Here is a 19,116-nt window from a genome sequence, read left to right as displayed (position 1 = left end):
TTTATTAGTGTCTATCACAGACATCTGAACCCCGGCCAGGCATCTGTTTCCTGACACTTTCTCAAAATTGTTGTAACTGGACCTGCATGAACCTGTCTTTCAGAAGGATCACAAAAGAAAAAAAAATTAATTAGGGAATTTCATGAATTAAAGGCCCAGTATAGGGAAATAATTGCATTCTTGTAATTGTATGGGGGGTAATAGTGTACATGTAATGATAGTATTCAATATATATCAAATCTTTTTTTTTTTTTTTTCACATTCCTTTATTTATATTTTTCTTCACATGTAGTTCACACTTGTTCATTGCCTAAAAAGCTTTGGTTGTAAATCCCATTTCAGAATGTCGTTAAGCAACCGCTATCAGGCATTTAGGAGCCGATCCTGTCGCCTCCTGAAAACTTTTTTTTTTTTTTTAAACTTTTCTTTGCCTCTTTTACGCATTTGGCTTGTCAATGCTGCGCAAGACCATTAACGTGAATGAAGGAGGCACTGCCTCTCAAATCGATATGTCGCAAAGCAATCTGGCTTGCAGTTGCGGTGCAACACCATGGACTTGAGTGGGCTAGTTTGAAAAGAGGTGTAGCCTCTCAACCTAATATGTTGCAAAGCGTTTGGCTCGTGGTTGTGGCCTGACCCCACTGACTAAAATGGGCAAGTTTGAATGGAGGTGCCTGTCAACACAACATGCCACAAAGCAGCTGGCTCCTGGTTTTGGCGTGACCCTATTGATTTGAATGGGCAAATTTGAAAGGAAGTGTCACCCCTCAACGCAATATGCCACAAAGCATTTGGCTTGTGGTTGCGGCGTCACCCCATTGACTTGAATGGGCTAGTTTAAAAGAGGCGTCGCCTCTCAACCTGACATGCTGCAAAGAATTTTGCTCATAGTTATGGCCTGACCACACTGACTTGAATGGGCAAGTTTGAAAGGAGGTGCCAACTGTCAACTCAACATGCTGCAAAGCATTTGGTTCGTGGTTGTGGCCCAATCCCAATGACCTGAATGGATAAGTTTGAGGTGCCGCTTGTCAACACATGCCGCAAAGCATTTGGCTTGCGGTTGTGGCGCAACCCCATTGTCTTAAATTGGCTAGTTTGAAAAAAGGTGTCGCCTCTCAACCTGACATGCTGCAAAGAATTTTGCTCATAGTTGTGGCCTGACCAGACTGACTTGAATGGGCAAGTTTGAAAGGAGGTGCCAACTGTCAACTCAACATGCCGCAAACGATTTGGCTTGCGTTGTGGCGCCACCCCATTGACTTGAATGGGCTAGTTTGAAAAGAGGTGTTGCCTCTCAACCTGACATGTCGCAAAGCATTTGGCTCATAGCTGTGGCCTGACCACACTGACTTAAATGGGCAAGTTTGAAAGGAGGTGCGAACTGTCAACTCAACATGCTGCAAAGCATTTGGCTTGAGGTTGTGGCAAAACCCTATTGACTTCAATGGGCGAGTTTGAAAAGAGGTGTCGCCTCTCAATGTGTCACATTACAAAGCATTTTGCTTGTGGTTGCAGTGTGTCCCCATAGACTTGAATGCGTGAGTTTGAGCTGATACATACACACCAACAAGCACAGGGTTTCACAAAGCTCCTCCTTTTTAACTTACATCAATATTTGTCATTTGGGGCATTGTGGCAGAAAAATACAATGAGCTGGGTAATCAAGATAGGGGAAATAAAAGTGATTTGTGTGGTAATTGGAACAGTGAGGAAGCAGCAGGCAAGGGAGATGTGATCAATAAATTAGATCATGTAATTGCTTCAGAATTAGGTTAAAACAGTGATAGGATTGTGCCTGGTATTTGGCTGCAGCTGATAGATCCACACATGCTGCAAATTAAATGGATGTCCAAATTACATCTCCTTAAAACGGACCTGTTAGGATGAGGCATAAAAACTGTCTTTGCTGAAGCAATCTGAGGTCACCTGATCATTGCCAAGGCACTTTTTGGAAAAAAAAAGGCACTTTATCCAAAACGCTGATGTTAGTCTTGGTGCCCTGATGTATATTATTATTACACAGGATTTATATAGCGCCAACAGTTTGCTCAGCTCTTTACAATATAACGGGAGACAATACAGCAAGGATAAAGTTCAATACAAGAGGTAAAAGAGGGCCTTGCTCCTTTGATAGGTCATTATGACTTTGCATGTGAATTGCTCTGTCAGATCTCAGATCCTTAAAGGGCCACACAGGAATTGCCAATGGGGCAAAGGTTGAGAAGAAGGGCATTAATGAATACAGAGAAGCATTAATCTGCACCTTTTAGATCTGCCTGGGTTCCAGCTTTAATTGAGAACAGAAATATATATTGTTTTAATGTCATATGTTCATAAATGACTTGGTTTAAACCTTTAATATCTGCAAAATTAAATTAAATAGGACATTGGATTTCTTTGAAAGCATTTTTGCAAAACAACATCTGCATGGCAACCTAATTCACTGTCGTAGCAAATCCGGTAACTGCGGAGAGACATGTTCGATCGTAAGTCTCTGAAATCACCGCCAGTAAACTTTGAAGTTATGGTGATGCAAATACCAAGCATAATCTTTTAATACTGACTGAATGATGTGTTCAGGTTATAACAGTAAAAATGGCTTGATATAACAAACATACACCTGCCACACAAAGTCTTCGGGATTTGTTTATCATATGCCTCAAAGCTCATAGTAGGCAAGTCATATTCAACTGGACTTGTTCTGTAATGTTGAATAACGCAACTCCCAGGTAAGTCTGCAAAGGTTCTCATTTATCCAAGTCATGGTTTATCTAGTAGTTGTGGGTTACATTCAACTGGACTTGTTCTGTAATGTTGAAGATGTAACTCTCGGATTAATGAGAACCTTCACAGACTTATCTGAGAGTTGCATCTTCAACATTACAGAACAAGTCCAGTTGAATGTAACCCACTACTAATAGATAAACCATGACTTGGATAAATGAGAACCTTTGCAGACTTACCTGGGAGTTGCATCTTCAACATTACAGAACAAGTCCAGTTGAATGTAACCCACTACTACATGATAAACCATGACTTGGAATAATGAGAACCTTCACAGACTTATCCAAGTCATGGCTTATCTAGTAGTAGTGGGTTACATTCAACTGGACTTGTTCTGTAATGTTGAAGATGCAACTCTCGGATTAATGAGAACCTTCACAGACTTATCTGAGAGTTGCATCTTCAACATTACAGAACAAGTCCAGTTGAATGTAACCCACTACTACTAGATAAACCATGACTTGGATAAATGAGAAGCTTTGCAGACTTACCTGGGAGTTGCATCTTCAACATTACAGAACAAGTCCAGTTGAATGTAACCCACTACTACTAGATAAACCATGACTTGGAATAATGAGAACCTTCACAGACTTATCCAAGTCATGGTTTATCTAGTAGTAGTGGGTTACATTCAACTGGACTTGTTCTGTAATGTTGAAGATGCAACTCTCGGATTAATGAGAACCTTCACAGACTTATCTGAGAGTTGCATCTTCAACATTACAGAACAAGTCCAGTTGAATGTAACCCACTACTACTAGATAAACCATGACTTAGAATAATGAGAACCTTCACAGACTTCTCTAAGTCATGGTTTATCTAGTAGTAGTGGGTTACATTCAACTGGACTTGTTCTGTAATGTTGAAGATGCAACTCTCAGGTAAGTCTGTGAAGGTTCTCATTAATCCAAGTCATGGTTTATCTAGTAGTAGTGGGTTACATTCAACTGGACTTGTTCTGTAATGTTGAAGATGCAACTCCCAGGTAAGTCTGCAAAGGTTCTCATTTATTCAGGTCATGGTTTATCTAGTAGTAGCTCATCACATTCAAGTTGGCTTGTTCTGTATTGTTTAAGGCTATACAAAGCTTATCCAAACCACTTCTTCAGTTGAAGAAACATTTTGGACAAGCTTTGACATGTCTTCAACATTACAGAACAAGTACCAGTTGAATGTGACAAACTACTACTAGATAAACCATGACCTGGATAAATGAGAAGCTTTACATATAAACTCGCTGTGCTTCAACCTGAATCCCAGGAATGTGCTGAAATGAAGCATAGACTCTGACCAGAGCCCCTGCTAAGCTACCACCAGTGGTATCATTAGCCAAAGAAAGCTATGACACCACATATGTAGCACAGCTGGAAGAAGAGGCATGGGTTGAAGTCAGAGGTCACAGTTTGATGTTAGTGTGGACTTAGGAATGGATGTTTCCTGGACATTCAAAAGGTGTAGAATTTATAGTAAAGTTGGATATAATGTTTGTTAAACATAAAAGGACCACAGTGCAGCCAATGGCTAGGTTCAACCCTGACCTCAAAAAGCAATTCCTTGCTAAATTGTTACTTGTTTATATATATATGTATATATATATTTTTTTTAATTAAGGTATTATTTTCTTTTATTGCATTAATTCCACCCTGGCATGTTGGCGTCTATACTATATATTGATCAAGGAATATACTGTAACATGGATACGTCATCAGCACAACCACAAGCTTGTCTCCCAAGTGAAAAGCTTCTTTTATTGCATGATCACATAAATAAGCACAGCACACACACAACTGTGTTCACACTTCCCTGCATTCACTGCCTCCCACCATGTCTCTCTCTGCTTTGCTAACTTGAAAGTGACAAATGCTTTTGTAAAGCCATGCAAGAACTGTAGGCCAAACTCCATGCCAGAAGCTAACATGGAGCCATATCTGTACATACCCATAAATCTTCCTCTTACACGAGAATGAATCAGACCCAACAATATATTATCTTCTAATCCTCTGGGCAAATAAAGCCCCCATGTGCCCCCCTTCAATACAGATTGTAGTGGCTGTCTGATTTATAACACAGCTGCTGGGTAATGGCCATGACCCCAAGCCACTCAAATGACTGATGGTATTATATTAGGTGCCCTAAATGGACGGGCTACACTGAAGTACAAAAATTCCAATTGGATCCACGGAACTCTTTATGTTGCTTGCAGTATGCAAAATTCAGGAAATGTCTATGGTAACTGCAGTTCTCAAATCAAAAATGTTATTTCTAGGAAGCATTGCGAGGTCTAGGAACAAGGTGAAAGTTAAGCTTTTCAAAGTTCGTTCACACCAGCCCTATTAAGTTGTGTTGGGCAATGTTGCCCAATGGCTAATGTCCATATTTGCCAGCACAGCACACCCCGGATCATCATGCAGCAACAGCCAGCTGGAGACGGGAGACATTACAGGCCAATGTACATATTACGCTTATAAAGGCTCATTCACACCAGCCCCATTAGTCTGTATTGGCCATTGGCTAATGTCCATAATTGCTAGTACACCCCAGATCATCAAACGTTGTCCGAAAGTTTTACTGAAAAATGATCACATGACAAAGGACAGAATGCAACATTTTGGAGCCCCGCAGGATCCCTTTGTGAGGCATGTGATGATTACATGCCTAACAAAGGGGTCCTGTGCGGTTCTGAAACATTGCACGTTGTCCTTTGCCATGTGATCATTTTTCAGTAAAACTTTTGGTAATACGTACATTGGCCTGTAATGTCTCCCGTCCCCAGCTGGCTGTTGCTGCAGCACCCACTACCTCTGAGCCTAATCCAGGAACGTGTGCAATGAGAATACTGACATTAATGGGCAAAGTTGCCCAATGCATAGACAAGACAAACTGCCTTATGTCCTATTGCTTCAGTTCGCACCAGCGTGCCGAAAAAAGTAGGACATTTTGCATTTCTGCACAGCACATTTCTGTACGCATAGACGTTAAATGAGGTATCAAGTTAAATAAAGTTTTAAAAAAAAGGGAAAAAAGGCAAGCACTGCCATATGTTTTGCAATGCATTGCAGTTCATGTGCACAACACACACCATTGGTTGTGTGCTTTGCGCACCATAGCACACGCCTGTTGGTATGAATGAGGCCCAACGTGTATTTAAACCCAAAAAATAAACACCTCTAATTTGATCCCTTCTGTTACAATCAGAAGTATTTTGTTATATTTGTTCGCAAAGCGCTGATCATGTCAGAAATTCAAAGCTGTCCTATAGTATATCACAACTTGACTACTGTAACTCCCTCCTCGCCGGCCTACCCCAACACAGGCTATCCCCGCTTCAGTCTATCCTGAATTCTGCGGCCAGACTCATCCACCTTACCAACCGCTCCGTATCCGCCACCCCCCTCTACCAATCCCTCCACTGGCTTCCGATTGCCCAACGCATAAAATTCAAAATACTGACGTACAAAGCTGTTCATAACACTGCCCCAAACTACATCATTGACCTGATATGCATCTACCACCCAAAACATACTCTCCGCTCACAAGACCTCCTGCTCTCTAGTTCCCTGGTCTCCTCCTCCCATGCTCACCTCCAGGACTTCTCCAGGGCTTCCCTCATTCTCTGGAACTCACTACCCCAATCCATCAGACTGTCACCTACCCTCCTCACCTTTAGGCGCACCCTGAAAACCCACCTCTTCAGAGAAGCCTACCCAGCCCTCACCTAACTGCTGATCTCCTCCACTCCCCCTTGCCACTCCATCCCCCACAGCTATTTCCTCCTGTACCACTATCCCCTCCCTCCTAGATTGTAAGCTCCAAGGAGCAGGGCCCTCGAACCCCTTGTGTATTTTATTGTATTGTTACTGTACTGTCTCATGTATTGTCTCCCATTGTAATGTACAGCACTGAGCAATCTGTTGGCGCTACATAAATACTGAATAATAATAATATTCAGTAGGGAGTTTAATTGGCCCTCCTAGTTCTTATATTGGACTACAAAAAAAGACTGTATGTTGTAAAGATGGGGAGAGTGGGAGGGTTTGGGCAGTTTAGCAGAAGTATATAAAAATGCTGCGTGTCATCAGCCCACAACAGGACTGAGTGCAATTCTGTATTTATAGGGTCTTTAGAGGTATAAAACTTTGGTAAATATGTGAATGTATTCCAGATATGTTTTTTTTTTTTTTTTTTTACGAATATTATGTTGCCCGGACATCAGGTCTGGACTAGTAGGAGGCTCTCACAGCTTGCACTGAATAGGAAAGCTGATCAAGTCTCTTTTAAAGCAAGCATGCACAGGGGTTTATTAGTAATGATGCTCGTGCATGCAGGCATTTTTTTTTCTTGGTGTGTCAATCCTACGTGCAATAAATGTGTGTGAGTATATCCATCCTGCGGATGAAGAAGCAAGCTGCGCACTGACAAGCTCTTGGTACAGAGATAGCCTCAGGCTAATTCAGCAGCTGGTCAGTCAGCTTCGAACCTCCCTTCCTCGCACCCCCCCTAATGCACAGCACGGCCACTCACATGAGCCTGCTGCTCACTGTACAAACTGTTGGCTCAGATCTTTTCCTACAAAAAGCTAAAAATACTCAGACATGAGGTCATTTGTGCTGGCGAGCATTCGACTTGAACTCATCACCTACCTGGCCGGAGATATTTTCTGTGAAGTATAAAAATAGGGTGGACTGAACCAATATGCAACTGTAACGTCCATTTCAATGGAATTCACATGGCTACAGGTCCTTTTCCGGCAACGTGCCATCAAAGCAGCTGCAGGTTCCAATCACCTATTTCTTGGAGGACTAAATCCCTCCTTTTCTTGTAAAGCTTCCTTACTTTCGGGTATGATAAAAGATTTTGTAATGTTGAAGACATTTTGTACCTTATCCAAGCAAATTCTTTGGTTCTAAATTATTAGAATTGAATTTGGATGGGCTATGAAATGTCTTCAGCATTACAGAACTAAATGAGTGGTTTCCAAACTGCAGCCCAGGGCCAGATGTGGCCTTTTGGTTGCCTGTATCCAGCCCTTGGAGCACTATTCCTCCAAATGACACTGCTGATGGGCCTTCATTCCTCCCACTAACACCATTGATGGATCACTATTCCTCTCACCAATACCAACAATGGGGCACTATTTCTCCAACTAACACCAATAATAGGGCACCATTCCTTCCACTGACACCATCAATGGGGCACTATTCCTTCCACTGATAACAAGAGGGCACAATTCCTCCCATTAAAACCAATAAGATATGGTTTACTCCCACTGGTCACAGTCCGGCCCCCTAAAGCCCGAAGGACAGTTGCTTAGAAAGACCCCTGCATTAAATAAATGAGAACCATCACAGGGAAACTGACAAATACACAGATCAAATACACATAAAAGGGCTCAATTTCCTTCCAGAGGAATCCATCTAATTATGAGATTCATACCACTCTGAAAGACCTCACAGCCAGGTAGGTGACATGACACTTTTCTGCAGATATGCAATTAAGCTTGGTCACCTACCCACCCCCAACTTGTGACAATGCACATGCAGTTCACCCCTTTGCTTATGCATTGGCTACTAATGCCCTCATCCCCCAGTCAGAGTGCTCCTGTATACGGGATTTTAAGAGGTTGATACCAAGTCTATGTTGCCTGTTTTCCAATATAAATATAAAGGAAAAAGCCATGCCATCTACAGCCACTGATCTAACGTTTCTATTTACTTTCTTAGCCTATGAACAGGACATTGATTTTATTTTAATATGCAAAAAAAGAGAAGCCCTGTATGTAACAGACTCAGCGCAGGCTCCACTAAGCTCCGGAGGTGGAGCGAAACGCATTGGAGGGTGTGGCCTGGTTGGAGTCAGTTACATAATTACGCACAGGGTCTTGCAGTGATGTGCAGCTTACTGAACTACTCTATTTCCCCATATTGACTTGTAGAGCTGGGACGAGCTCCGTCCTTGCCTGCATTCCCAGCAGTTGATCACAGAAGAAGGCTTGTTAGAGCCAAAGGGGCACCCGAAATGTTTGCATTGGTTCCCGTTGATTTTTTTTTTTTTTCTATGCTCCACAGTGTATAAGGAAGTTCTGTTTTAGTAATATCTTTTTGCTGGTGTTGACAGGTGCAATAAACAGATGAAAACGTGCCTCCAGCACAAAAAGCTCTGATAGATTGTGTCTGCATACATAACAGGGTAGAAGAAAGCAGGTAGAACCGTATGGCAGGTGCATACTATTTGCATAACTAGAAGGTGCCCATCTTTCCCAATGTTGGGTTGATGTTGATGGGTGTTTTTTGTCAAACAATATATTTTGCATTCGAATGACAAATGCTGCATTTGACAAGAAAAGGCTGTGTGTGACCAGTTTTGTCTGCAGTTTAAATGCACCATAGTAGACTTGCTGAAGCAAAAGAAACAAGAAACAAAGCTGGCCATAGACATATTGATATTCGAACCATGTATAGGTGGGCTGAATATACCCAAGTTGATTGATCGACCAACTTGGGTACAACCTGCCTGCGGGATTTTACATGCAATTATCCCTAGTGACTGGTATAGTTGCTAGCAATAATCACAGTCTTCTCCCCACGGGGACGACTCCCCCCCCCCCCCCCCCCTTGGGGACTCAATGAATTTCTTTCCGGCAACCCGTGGTTGGCCTGCCCAACACAAAGCAAGTCACAGGCAGCCTCTGGACTACCATGTGTAGTGCACAGTTGTCAGGATTTTGTTGTCCTGTGTTTGAGGTGCATTCAAAACCACTTCAAATTCTAGAAAAGAAGACCCATTGACATTAATTTATTATGGAGCTGGAAGGCGTAACGGTGTCAGTTGCTTGGATGATTGAATAAATATTCAAAATTGTCAAAGTTATAAATCCAAAGAGAAAGTGAGATGCAAAAATTAAATTGGAAAATGACAGTTGGAATATAAAAATTCAAATAGTAAAAAGATTCAAAACTGAATTTGAACATAAAAATCTGAACTAGTTTCTATGGCGGGGCACTACAAGTACACCCCAAGAAGACATATTCTGAAGGGAAAAAGTCCTCCAAAGAGATCATGTAGATGACTGTTGACTTTAAAGCACAGCACTGAACACATATACTAATACACATATAGTGAACCCAAATGATCATAAATAAATTCCAAAATAACAAAATTTATAATAAAAATAAAGTAAAATTAAATTCAAATGCAAAGAAAAACACCAAAATTTTTTTAAAAAATTCACAAATATAATCTAAAATGTAAGTCACTCATGTCCAGAAAATATATAAATTAAAGTCACTCCAAAAACTTTGTGTCCACAAATATGCAACTTATCAGATCCTTTGATGCCGAGCCCCTCCAATGGCTCCCAAAAGTAAAGAATGTACCTCAAGCGAGGAGGGGGTCAGCACCAAAGGATCTGATAAGTTGCATATTCTGTCCAAAGAACTGAAAAGCACAGCAGGCCAAACTCTGCTTCACTATGGTCATCTTCACTGTACCATTGAAGTAGATAGGAATCCACTAATTTGCAATAAATAAATTCTTCAAAAGCACATCAAATCAAACCCAACCCTACAACAGGCAATGAGCTAAATTTGATACACTATTGTTTGTGTTATTTTCTTCATATGCAAAAAAATAGGAGGAGCATAATGGTAAGTAATTCATAATCAAGAGAGAGGGAGAGAAAAAGACAGCGCCCACCTTACAGCACATACTTTTCTCAAAGACAGTGATCTTTAGGGTCTATTAATCTGCTACCAGAAAAGAGTACTTACCTATTGTTGTCGTAAGGAAAGACACAACCTCCGACTCTTTGCCATCATTGTAGAAAGCCAGGTGCCAGATTCCCGAGTCCAGGTACTGGATGAAGCCAGTCTCATGACTCGTCATAGGAATAACCCCTCTGTGCAGCCTTTGAGGACCCTCCAAACTGCGAGACTCCTGTGCCAGAAGACGTCTCCCATCCAACAGCTCAACAAAGTCAAACTGAAAAACCAAGAGAATATTTGATGAGTGTATTTCCAAATAGTAAATGCAAAAGTATGCCTATCAACTGTGAGTAAAAAAGAGAAGAACAGCCTATCCATTCACTAAACACTAGTGACATAACTGAGAAAACAGCCTATCAATTCACTAGAAAGTAGTGTCATCACTGAGAATACAGCCTGCTAATTTACCGGATACCAGTAGCATCACTGAGAACACAGCCTATCTATTCACTAAAGACCAGTTACAACACTTAAGAGTGCAGCCAATCCATTCACTAGAGACCAGTGACATCACAAGAATAAAGCCTATCCATTCACTGGAAACCAGTGATGTCACTGAGAATGCAGCCTATCAATTTACTGGAGACCAATGACATCGTTGAGAATGTAGCCTAACCATTTACTGGAGACTAGGGACATCACTGAAAATGTAGCCTATCCATTCACTGGAGACCAGTGATATCACCAAAAATGTAGCACATCCATTTCCCTAGAGGCATCATCAGCGATGTTGCCAATTAATCAGGATCCACCAACATGGTTGATGTTCTTGTACCTCAGGGATGTCCATAGTTCCCAGTAAAATGGACCATTTAGAATGATTTGCAGAATGGCCACCATGTCTAATTACTGCTTCCATCAGCTCTGGTTACCTGTGTGTGTGACGGAGGTAGACCTCTTCTGCCATAGATGCCAACAAGAGCTGCTTTTCCCAGGGACACATTGAACTTCAAATGAACAGGGTGATCTATGAACACTTGTGACCTCCAGAATATTCCAGGTGGGATCTTCTGAGTGGCCCGCCGACCGACATCCAGCTCGCCAGAGTCAATAAAACTATCATCGGGAAACGAAATGGTGGGTTTTCTTGTTGGTTTTCCTGTGTCAGTTAACAAAACAGACATTAAAAAAAAATGACATGTTTTCAATGACTGTTCATTTTGTGTTGTTACAACAAGTAATTTAGAGGTGTATGTTTGAAACTTCCCAAATGGTGTACATTCAAGTCTAACAAAATATATTCTAAAGGCAGAACAAATACAATCTAATAAAACATTGTCTCAGCTTTTAAACCTGTGTGGGCTATGATTTTGAAAATTAAATGACCTCCTAAACACCTGCAATAATTTTTTTGTCTGAGCCCACCCCTTCTTTAAATCTTTGGTAGACCTTTTGAGCCATGCTCTATCTAGTCCTGGCCCACTAATGCATAATTATGAATAGAGGCCCAAGAAGAATTACACCGATTGGTTCCCAGGAGCAAAGCAGTTTCCAAATCTTCCCAGCTAGCTAAGGAGTAGGGGCCTTTTATAAATGTTCTTTTTTTTTTTAATTTTTCAACATGTGAACAGAAGATAGAACCCTTAAAATGTATCTAAAGCCAACACTTTTTCTAGTTTTGGTTAGCGCGGTAGGAACTTAGAATCCCCCTCTCTATTTGTCCTGGTGACCACTGTCATTGAAAAAAAAAGTGCACGAAAAGCCAATACCTGCGGTTTCACTAGAACAGGAATAGGGGGCAATTTTCCAATGGGCACATTGTGACAGATGTCTAAGAGAGAATTCCCCTCACTCTCTCTTAGGTCTACAGGAAATGAGTGCCAATCTCCCCAAAGAGGACACAAGTGGCTCAAAATTCTGGCATTTTAATCATTTCCTACATTTTCCAAAATGTTTTGGGTTTAGATACGTACTGTATATTTTAAGGCCCTAGTCAAGCATAAATGCTCACCACAGAAAGGTGCCCTTTTTTGAAATTTTTTGTTTGCAATGTGATCCATTTTGACACAAATAGCAATTAGTTGGGTTCTTAAATAACAAAAGTTGATAATATATGTAATAATTAAATAGTATTTAAAAATAAAAAAAAAAGCTTCCTTTTAAATAAAAAATGAAAGGCAGCACATCCATGAAGGGATTCGGACAGGGCAAATGTTCAGAACTAGACAGAGTGACAGGTGGAGAGGTAATGCAGTTAGAACTTATTTTGCTTAAAAGAAAGAGAATGGATGGGACCCCACTGCATTGATGTAACAGATTAAATACATTGGAGGTTAAAAGATTGGGGTCAGATGAAAATTCAATTTTAGAGCTGCATATACAGCACTACAAGGTTTTTGTTTTTTTTCTTTTTTAAGATGCTTCTAAAAAGCATCTACAATTTAATTTAATTCATTACAGGTATTTATAAAGCGCCGTCCATTTATGAAGCACTTTACATATAATGTACATTCACATCAGTCTATGCTCTCAAGGAGCTTACAATCTACGGTCCTTAACTCAGTCGTACATACACACACTAGGGACAATTTAGACAGGAGCCAACTAGCCTACCTGTATGTCTTTGGAGTGGTGGGAGTAACCGGAGGAAACTTAAGCAGGCACAGGGAAAACATGCAAACTCCACAAATTCAACTCATTTACTAAATGGTATAAAATATTCTAAATTAATTGTTACTATATACAGTATATAGGGAGTGTAATGTTAAAGAAAGCTGTCAGAGACTGCAGGCATACAAAAGGAGATGGTGAAAGATTACAGGCAAAAAAAATATACCTCCCTAAGCTCTCTCTTCCTTCCAGTCCAGGGTGCCTCGTGTCCCAAAGCCCATCAAGGGGCATAGAGCAAACAGTCCGCAGTTAGAAAAAAAATTAAAGCCCAGAAAATTTAAAGTTGCACAGAATTTGGTGAAAACTTTCTGGGTGAGGAATTTTGTTTCTACTAGTTATTATTTTCATATTAAAAAAAAAAAACCCAAAAAGGAACACTTTAAAATATTTTCCATAATGAAACCCAAATTACTATTTCTGAAATTTCAAAATTATATCAAACTAATGTAAAAATTTCCATTTGTAAAATGCCTCAGTGAAAAGGTCTTTAACCGGCAAGAAAACTCTCCGGCAGCCATGGGGTGCACCGTTTTTGCAGAAGGTTCAGTGTAAATAAAGGACTTGGAGTGATGTCTGATTGAAAAGCCAAAGCAGAGATTTCTATTTAGATAATGACACAATAGCGGACCTTAATGGGGCCTTCTAATCAACATTTCTATAATAAACCTCATTTTAATCTTATTTTTAATCTAATTTAATTTGGCTCCCACGTGTTCCCGACAAAACATTTATTCCCTATGTGCGTGAGTGTTTTTTTCCCCTTTTCTTTTTAATCTCATTGAATTGGCTTTCTTCTTCATCAGCAAATGGGGGATGGAGGGGGGAATAACACAAAGGCAAATAAAACCCAGCAGCCGTTATCTGCGCTCATTTTAAACCAAAGATCTAAATATCTTTTTGAATGCCTGAAAATCAAAAAGCGGGCTTGAGCGTTGTTTTGTGTTGATCTAGCCGTCGCTAATGAGACAGCGGGAAAGCGGCGAGGTAATGTCAGATTTCAATCTGTAAAAAGCGTGTTTTGGCTCCCCGTCGATCGCTGCCCAAAGGCAAAATTATGTTTATGCAACAAGCAGAGTGTTTTTCAAAAGCACCTGTATCATAGGGTTATGCTTTTTTTCATAAATTCTTGGCTTAACTACCATAGAAGAGAAACAGTGGCCAACTGCAAAACCTGAACCGGGACTACGTGAGAGGCGGTGATGGACACTTTGTCTATGGGAATTCTACCGATCTAGTGCACCTCTTTACTTCTGCCTTCTCTAAGGGCCCATGCAATGACCATTTTTGAAGCATGCTACTACGCATTTTTTGTGTTTTGCAAATTTGCGAGAGAGGGATTCAGAACAGATGTGCACATGCATTAAAAATGCAAAACAAATTATGTACATGGGGTTTTGTACAGGTATCATACAATTCAATGGGTCTCCTAAAGAAACACAGTCACCTAGCCCATTCAGGAAAAAGCAACAGGGGATGTGTAACACCATTCCACCCACCCTCTTCTTAATCCAATATTACTTATATCTCAAGGGCTGCCCCTTACTATATTACTGTAAAGTTGTGTACAGTTTTTCTACATACTGGATATTATACGTTTCAATCGGCCTCCTAATGAGAACACATCACCGGACTCATTCACGAAAAAGTGACAGGGACCTCTGATGTAAAGCTCTGATGATCCAACGATACTCATCTCGCCAATTCTCCCACACTGCTCCTTTCTATATTATCAAAAAGTTGTGTGCATGCGTTTTGTACATATATCATATGTTTCAATCGGTCTCCTAAAGAGACACGGTCAACTGGCCCATTCACGAAAAAGCAACAGGGGATGTGTAACACCCTCCTTTCCCACCCTCTTCCCAACCCAATGATACTCCTCTATCAAGGGCACCCCCACTGCTCCTTTCCGATCAACTGGCCCATTCACGAAAAAGCAACAGGGGATGTGTAACACCCTCCTTTCCCACCCTCTTCCCAACCCAATGATACTCCTCTATCAAGGGCACCCCCACTAGTCCATTCACGAAAAAGTAACAGGATGTAAACCTCTGATGAGCCAATGATACTCGTCTTGCCAATGATCTCACACTGCTCCTTCCTCCAAAACCACAAAAATAAAACAAAAAAACTAATAGCAGTTACCCGTAATAGAAGAGGTATTATACTTACTACTCTGGCATTCCATAACCTCAACTTTTGCTCCACTAAAGCACTGCAGTCTATATTGGAGTCTTCAACATTTAACACGACTTGGAGTGTCGGATGCCTGTGTTTCCCCAGGAAGCCACAAATGGTCAATGTGAGCTTTTATTAGTCATGATACAAACTCAGTTAAATGCTATGTTTTAGAGTCATGACATGACCCCCTTTATCATGATCGCCAACATTACCATGTGCTGCCGTGACTCTGAAACATTACATCTACTGTACATGCAAATAGAGAAAGGCCAGCACTGAGCAATATTGGAGTGCTGGTAACACCGGTTTCCCGTCTGAACAGTGAGTAATTACTTCTATCCACGGCCCCATTGGGCAGATTTCACTTCCAGGCTCTTCCCTCACCAAGAGCTTTGCTAGTGACACTTCTACACTTGAGTTTCTATGTCTGTAACACTTGTTAGCAGGGCTGGGCCAATGGGTAAGGAAAAAGAAATCGCTGCCTTGCGCATTTCAGCATTAGGGGGTACAAAAAGGGCAGGACCTGCAATCTAAGCTGATAATTTCACAGCTCATGGTGGAGGCACACCTTGGCTGTTGCACCTTGAGTGCTAAAGGACATTGTTCCGGCACTGGCTTTTTAATTTATTTTCTAATATGGAGAATGCAAAGCCAGGTGGACGAGATCACAGATGAGAGATCTCACTGCCCCAAACCAAGAGATATAATTATCCTGCAAATGACTCCTCCTATACCTAAAATATCACATTTACATAGACTAACTTTTAATGCAAGCATATATGTTCACGTGGGCAGCCATATTTGGTGATTAATAAAGTTGCCTGTGCTTTCTGCTTAGCATTTCACAGTTTGCGCTTGAGGAGCCCTTTACATCTGTGCATTGCACTGCGTTACGTGTGTTGCATTAAGGCAGCCCATTCATTCTAACCTATTCCCAGTGGCAGAGCCTTGTTCACTGCTGTCCCATATATGCCTATACCAGTCTCGCTGTTTTGTGCTGAGATTGTACTCAATTGAAGGCCTTCAGCATTAAGACTACAACTCCCAACAACTCCCGGTCAGACAGTGCCGATCGGGTGCCAGTAGGAGCAGGGTCGTATTTACCACAAGGCATTTGCCTAGGGTGGCATATTTCAGGGGGGCAGCGCTACCTTCTGGAAAAAGGGACTGAAGAAAGGACACACGCGGCATGAAGATCAGATGGGACCTGAGAGAGGCTGCTGGGCGGTATATGCAAAGCCCGACTCTCATTCTCAAGGATATCCGGAGTGGTGTGTCTTTCTCTCTCGCTGGGTGGGGAAGGTGGTGTATGGGGGGCAATGGTAGTGGAAGGCTCTCTTGGGTTGGGGTGGGGCAGGGGTGTTGTTGGTCAATGTTTCAGGCTCTTTCCTCCATGGGGGTGGGGGGTGGCATTGGTCAGTGTCAGGCTCTCTTTATAGGGGGGTGCGGGGTTGGCCGATTTTTGTGGTGCCTAGGGAAGCACAAAACATACATACACCACTGGGTAGGAGCAGCTTCAATCACGTGATCACGGTGGCAGCCAATCACAGTGATCACATTATCAGGAAACCCAAGAAACGCCCCCGCAGCATTAATTTTTCTTAAAGGGTCAGCAGAAAAGGGTTAACGGGCCACCAATGAATACAAAATTAGAGACAAGACATTATTTTAAAATGCAATGCACAACGCACGGATGGTTCCCTGAAATGCCTCTGCATTGAGGTGCTTCTGTAATGTGCATTGTCATGTCTATCCAAGCGACTGACTGAACCCAAATCATTATCTTTGTTCCTAAGCTGACTATTTCAGCCATCTTCCTGTATATAACACACCCCACAGAAGAAAATAGTCTTCTAGAAAGTCTATGATATGAAATAAAAACACATGGAGCAGCAAAACACAACATTTACAAAAAGCCATACTGAAAAGGACTATGAGGAAGAAAACGATTCAATGTGTACCAACAACAAAAACACTGCAGAGTTACCTTTTAAATGGTTTACGGCCTGGGCTGCAGTTTAATAAAACAAATATTACAGAAAAAGGGCCCATTAATTTTGTCAGTCAAATTACTTTTATTTATAGGATCAGGAAATTTGGCGTCTGGTTGAAATTATAAAAGAGCGGCAGGTTAAGCCCACCTGAGTATTAAGTGTCAAAAATTACCCCGCACATTCTTTTATTAAACCAGATGCAATATATAAAACTAAAACGTTAAAAAAAAAAAAAAAAAACAGCAACCCTTACCTAACCTTTTATAGCTGCACTCCTTCCAGAGTTTCCAGGTTTGTGAATGCTTGCAGCACAGTACAGACCCAGCAGGGACGCAACGCTAAACGCAGCAACAGGGAGACCTAAAGTGGTTGTAAACCTCAGACATAAAATATGAACAAAGCATATCCCTCTATAGTGTATATTTGTCTCAGTTAAAAGCACTAAGTGTTATTTCTTTCTGCTTCCTTGTTCCTTTGCTATCAGAGTGATAGCAGAGCCCTGGTTGGCAGGACAAGAGACCTGAATTTTCTTTGCTTAAAGTGGTTGTAAACCTCAGATGTGAAATGTGAACAAAGCATATCCCTCTATAGTGTGTACTTGTCTCAATCCAGGGCACGAAGTGTCATTTCTGTGTGCTGCCACTTTCCTCTGCTATCAGAGTGAATCACTTCTGACAAGTTTTCCTGACACCAAGAGAAAAATGGTGACAGGGGAGGGAGCTGCAGCAGATTGACAGCCTCAGCTCTGCTCCAGTGTGCAGGGAAGAGTGTCCCTTCCATCCAATCAGCTCTCATGAATGAGCTCTGCAGAGTAACTTCAGCTCTCCGTCCCCTTTTTTCTGAACTCTCAGAAAAGCTTATAAATTCAGCACTTTGAACAGATGTCGAGAAAAGACAGATAAGTACAACTTATGTAGGAGGATTTGTTTCATCTCTGTGTATAACCTGAATATAGTCCCTTCACTGGGTATATGAAAGGGTTTACAACCACTTGTAATAAAGAAAATATTTCTGGTTGCAATACTATGAGTAAGGCTTTTACAGATTTTGTATCTCCTACTGTGTGCCAATAAAGATTCTTTATGAAGAAGTGACCAAGTTGTTGGCTATATTTCTACATCATCAAGAAAAGCCGACCCTAGAGAATGGCTGCAGCCCAGCAGAAGATGATGCTAGTGAGGGACATCAGACTGTTGGGAGGAAAGTACTGCAGAGTTTAGGCCTGTTTTAAAGCATATCTAAACCAAAGGACAAAAATTGTCCTTAAGTATGGTAACTTCATTTGTTTTCTTTTTTCTTTGTGTTTTTTCCCCTTTATTTTCACCTGCTGATTCTGCCAGGTAGAGCATCCTATCCTAGGGTGACAGCACTCCATACTGAATCTAGGGAGAAGCGGTGTTGTCACCGTAGGACAGAAAGCGTTTTAGGAACACAGAACCTCTCCCCTTTTCAACATCTTCATAACATAGGGAAGAGGTGCTGGTTGCTTGGCTGTTTTGCTGGCTTCCTGGCTTCAGTACTTTTCAAGTCATGCAGGTCAAAGGGAATCAGGAGTCCTTATCGGCATTCTTGGTTCCAGTAAGTGAAGACCACTGAAGTCTGAGATTTAGTATGACAGCTTGGCAACTAGAGAAGTAAGCAATGGCAGTCTCTTCTTGGGAAACCTTCCCTTTAAATAAAGTTTTTATTTAAAAATTTTTTTATATATATATATAATAAATATATATATATATATATATATATATATATATATATATATTTATTTATTTTATTCATTTATATTT

General features: G+C 41.2%; 1 protein-coding gene across 1 annotated transcript in view; it reads right to left on the bottom strand.

Annotated features, from left to right (window-relative positions):
- LOC149439268 (teneurin-4-like) overlaps positions 1-19,116 on the bottom strand; it is a gene marked incomplete at its 3' end in the record, with an annotated part of 229,179 nt that overhangs the window by 135,278 nt on the left and 74,785 nt on the right. Inside the window, exons 4-5 of the mRNA XM_089659238.1 lie at positions 11,420-11,646; positions 10,554-10,764 (exon numbers count right to left, since the gene is read on the bottom strand). Of these exons, the coding sequence (XP_089515364.1) occupies positions 10,554-10,764; positions 11,420-11,646 (438 nt within the window). The remainder of the gene's footprint in view (positions 1-10,553; positions 10,765-11,419; positions 11,647-19,116) is intronic.

The sequence above is a fragment of the Staurois parvus genome, unplaced genomic scaffold (assembly GCF_062004578.1).
Source record: "Staurois parvus isolate SC_StPar_1 unplaced genomic scaffold, SC_StPar_1.0 ptg001137l, whole genome shotgun sequence".
In the NCBI taxonomy this organism is placed as follows: domain Eukaryota; kingdom Metazoa; phylum Chordata; class Amphibia; order Anura; family Ranidae; genus Staurois; species Staurois parvus.
The sequence above is the reverse complement of the archived record's forward strand: the minus strand, read 5'-3'. Positions and strand labels throughout refer to the sequence as shown.